Consider the following 3,602-nt stretch of genomic DNA (forward strand, 5'->3'; position numbering starts at 1 on the left):
ATCTCTAGGGAGTTCATTTTCTGTCCAAATTGTTCAAAGTTAAAAGAAAACCATGGTGAAACCATATAAAATGAAATGTCCATAAATACCTATTTTTCACGATGGGAGCAACGTTTACGCCATTGAGCTTCGACGTCCATTTCATGCATAACTTGCCGGCGTCTCTCGGGAGTTCATTTTCTGTCCAAATAATTCAAAGTTAAAAGAAAACCATAGTGAAACCATATAAAATGAAATGTCTATAAATACCTATTTTTCACGATGGGATGCAGCGCCACTTCTCATTCACATAATTTAGATATTTTCAGTCCATAAACAATGGCTTTGAGATTTAGCTGGAAGCTTAGTCTGACTGCATTCTTAATGCTGGCAATGATGGCTTCTCAAGCCACATCGCGCAGCTTGAATGAAGCCTCAATGACTGAAAAACACGAGCAATGGATGGCTCAGCATGGACGCGTATACAAGGATGACGCAGAGAAGGCGGATAGATATAAGATATTCAAGGAAAATGTGAATTTCATAGCGTCTTTCAACAAAGCTGGAAATCGACCTTACAAGTTAGACATCAACCAATTTGCAGATTTGACAAATGAAGAATTCAGGGCAGCTCGAAATAAATACAAACCATGGAAAGTGTGCGAATCAAAATCATTTATGTATGAAAATGTCAGTGCAGTTCCAGCAAGTATGGACTGGAGAAAGAAAGGAGCTGTTACAGGAGTCAAGGATCAAGGCCAATGTGGTAAGTCTGATAAATTTATTATCTTAGTAATTTACTAATTTTTTTTAGCCAAAACTGTAACTTTCATTGATATGGGACAGGTAAATTCGTACACAAGATAGAATATCTCATTTTACGTGTTAAACTAACTACCACAGGAGCCTATGTCGGACCATTACACAAACAAAACACTGTGAACGGGATATTCCATTCCAAAGCCAATTTCCAGCTTTCATGAGACTTTGGGATCTTTCCCCATGCAAGAGCCACATGCGTAATCTCCTCTACTATAGCTTCCTTGATGCTATCTGCCAAAACTGAAGCAGACCTGAATATAGCAGCACTACATGCCCTCCAAATATGATAAATCACCACAGAAAAAACAAGCTTTTTGAACTGCTGCACGAAAGTCTCACCAGTCCAATGTTTGAATACCCACTGAAGCTCCTCCTCTAGCGTACTGATCCCTCTAAATGTCAAACACATTCTCTGAGCTTTTTTCCAAATCTTGGATGAAGTTTTGCACATAAAAAACAGACGATCAACGCTCTTTTCAGCTGCAGAGCATAGTACACATTCAGTTGACTCCACTGGCATACCCCAATTCTTTGATCTGTCTGGAGTATTCAACTTTCTTTTACATACCAGCCACAATATAAATGCAAATCTGGGAATAATAATTAGTAATTTACTAATTATTATTGATTCTGCTCCTTTTTTTTTTGAGCTATATTTTTTAAGCTAAGTCATTGGCAATAAAATCTTTTGAAAATCCAGGATGCTGCTGGGCATTTTCAGCTGTTGCAGCCATGGAAGGAATCAACCAACTCACAACTGGTAAGTTGATCTCATTATCTGAGCAAGAGCTTGTTGATTGTGACACTGCTGGTGAAGATGAAGGCTGCGGTGGAGGACTCATGGACGATGCATTCAAGTTCATCATCAAGAACAAAGGCCTTACAACCGAAACAAATTACCCATATCAAGGAACTGATGGAACTTGCAATGCAAACAAGGAAGCTAACCATGCTGCAAAGATTACAGGTTACGAAGATGTCCCTGCAGATAGTGAGGCTGCACTTCTGAAGGCTGTGGCCAACCAACCTGTGTCAGTTGCCATTGATGCTAGTGGATCAGCATTCCAGTTCTACTCAAGCGGTGTTTTTACAGGCGATTGTGGGACTGAATTGGACCATGGTGTCACCGCAGTAGGTTATGGTACGAGTACTGATGGCACCAAGTATTGGCTAGTGAAGAATTCTTGGGGAAGCAGTTGGGGTGAGAATGGATACATCAGAATGCAGAGAGACATTGATGCCAAGGAAGGACTCTGTGGCATTGCCATGCAAGCTTCTTACCCTACCGGTCTAAAATGTTGAAATAATGGATGAAGCTTTCTTTCGACAAGACGACAACAATGTTTGGTGATAAGTGACTAATTTACGTAATAATTGTATGACATTTTATATTATTTTTAGTCACTTTGGTTATATTATTGGAAGAATATGAATCATTTTGGCTATAATTGGTGAAAAATGCTTTTAAGTGATTAAATGAGGTTTTTATCACTTTTTACTTGGATTTTGTGTATTTTGACAGTTTTGACACATTTTCGTATTTCGGCTATAACTTGAGTTACAATGATCGGATTGGGATGATTCTTGAACCCATTTGAAGATAAGAGATAGATCTACAACTTTGGTGAAGACATCTAAATCCAGTTTGAAGGTTTTCCAGGTCAAAATGCCGAATTACAATAGCAAATTTCTACTGGTCGAAACTGGAACAGGGCAATGAGCAGGCAAGGGTATTTCAGTCATATCTCAGCCTACACAGATCCAAATGAGGTGATTCTTGATGCATTAGAAAGATAACTCAAAAGGCTACAACTTTCGTGTTTTAGACATGAGCTGGTTCAGCCTCTAACATCAAGAAAAGATTGGTTGAAGTTGGGCCAAAAACAGAGCAAGTGATCCACACTCGGATCCACTATTCATCCGAACCCTCGGTTGTTTCTGGGTTAGTGGATCCGAGCTCGGATCCATACGGATCCGAGGTACTGTAGCAGCTCGGATCACTGGTCAGAAAAGGCTGCTCTGTACGCGTAAAACTCAATTTCACCTCCACCAACTCACATTGGATGCTAGACATGTGAGAAACATTCCCAGCTGTAAAAGGGAGATGTAATCCTCATTTCTTGACCACCTTTCATCATTAAATAGCCAAATGCATTGCAAAAATAGGGATTGGGGAGTTCATAGGAGAAAAATAGAGAGAGACATACGGGAGAAGCTGGAAGCTGCAGAAATGTAGCTCTTTCATCTCTCTAGTGTTAGTTTAGCTTAGTATAGAGTAGTGTAGCTTTCCATTCTTGTTTATTATCTAGATTAGGATGAAGATGGAGGATGAAGAAGGCAAGGAAGAAAGCTCATGTGACAAGGGTTGTATTCCTTCCAAACTCTTTATCTTTTGTATTTGATTCCAAATTTAGTTAATATACAAGTTCTGGATTTTGTGTTCAATATGTGTTTCTAAAGTTTATACCTTGGGTTTGGTTGAACTTTCTATAATTGTTAGTGTTTATTATTTGGTTATTTGACTGCTATGATTTGAGCAAGTTATTTAGCACTTTAGCTCTTGAAATCATGATTAATCTGGTACCATTAATTGTGATTATCTAAGGTGTTGTTTCTGCAATGAAAATTGAGATTTAACACTAGTTCAAGAAGTGCTAAACATAGGGAGTACACTCACGAAAGTAGAGGTGCACTTATGTGGTTTTTAGTGATTCATTTCATGTAATTTCATTGAAGAAATGAACTTGTAGCTAATTTCATAACCATGAAAATAGGTATGGATTAGTTATGAGTATAATTGA

At 38.5% G+C, this 3,602-nt stretch overlaps 1 protein-coding gene across 1 annotated transcript; it reads left to right on the top strand.

The window, feature by feature from the left end:
- The first annotated feature begins 283 nt into the window (after positions 1-283).
- LOC113696645 (senescence-specific cysteine protease SAG39-like) lies at positions 284-3,246 on the top strand. The gene is made up of 2 exons (XM_027216028.2): positions 284-745; positions 1,502-3,246. Exons 1-2 carry the CDS (start codon positions 319-321, stop codon positions 2,101-2,103), a joined length of 1,029 nt encoding a protein of 342 aa, XP_027071829.1. The 5' UTR covers positions 284-318; the 3' UTR covers positions 2,104-3,246.
- Positions 3,247-3,602: the final 356 nt, after the last annotated feature.

This window comes from Coffea arabica, chromosome 6e, assembly GCF_036785885.1.
Source record: "Coffea arabica cultivar ET-39 chromosome 6e, Coffea Arabica ET-39 HiFi, whole genome shotgun sequence".
In the NCBI taxonomy this organism is placed as follows: Eukaryota; Viridiplantae; Streptophyta; class Magnoliopsida; order Gentianales; family Rubiaceae; genus Coffea; species Coffea arabica.

Excerpts from the sequence above, each read along its gene's own strand:
- LOC113696645 (XM_027216028.2), top strand. The coding sequence starts at position 319 with ATGGCTTTGAGATTTAGCTGGAAGCTTAGTCTGACTGCATTCTTAATG. Across the intron at positions 746-1,501 it reads CAAGGATCAAGGCCAATGTG|GATGCTGCTGGGCATTTTCA; the intron begins GTAAGTCTGATA and ends TTGAAAATCCAG.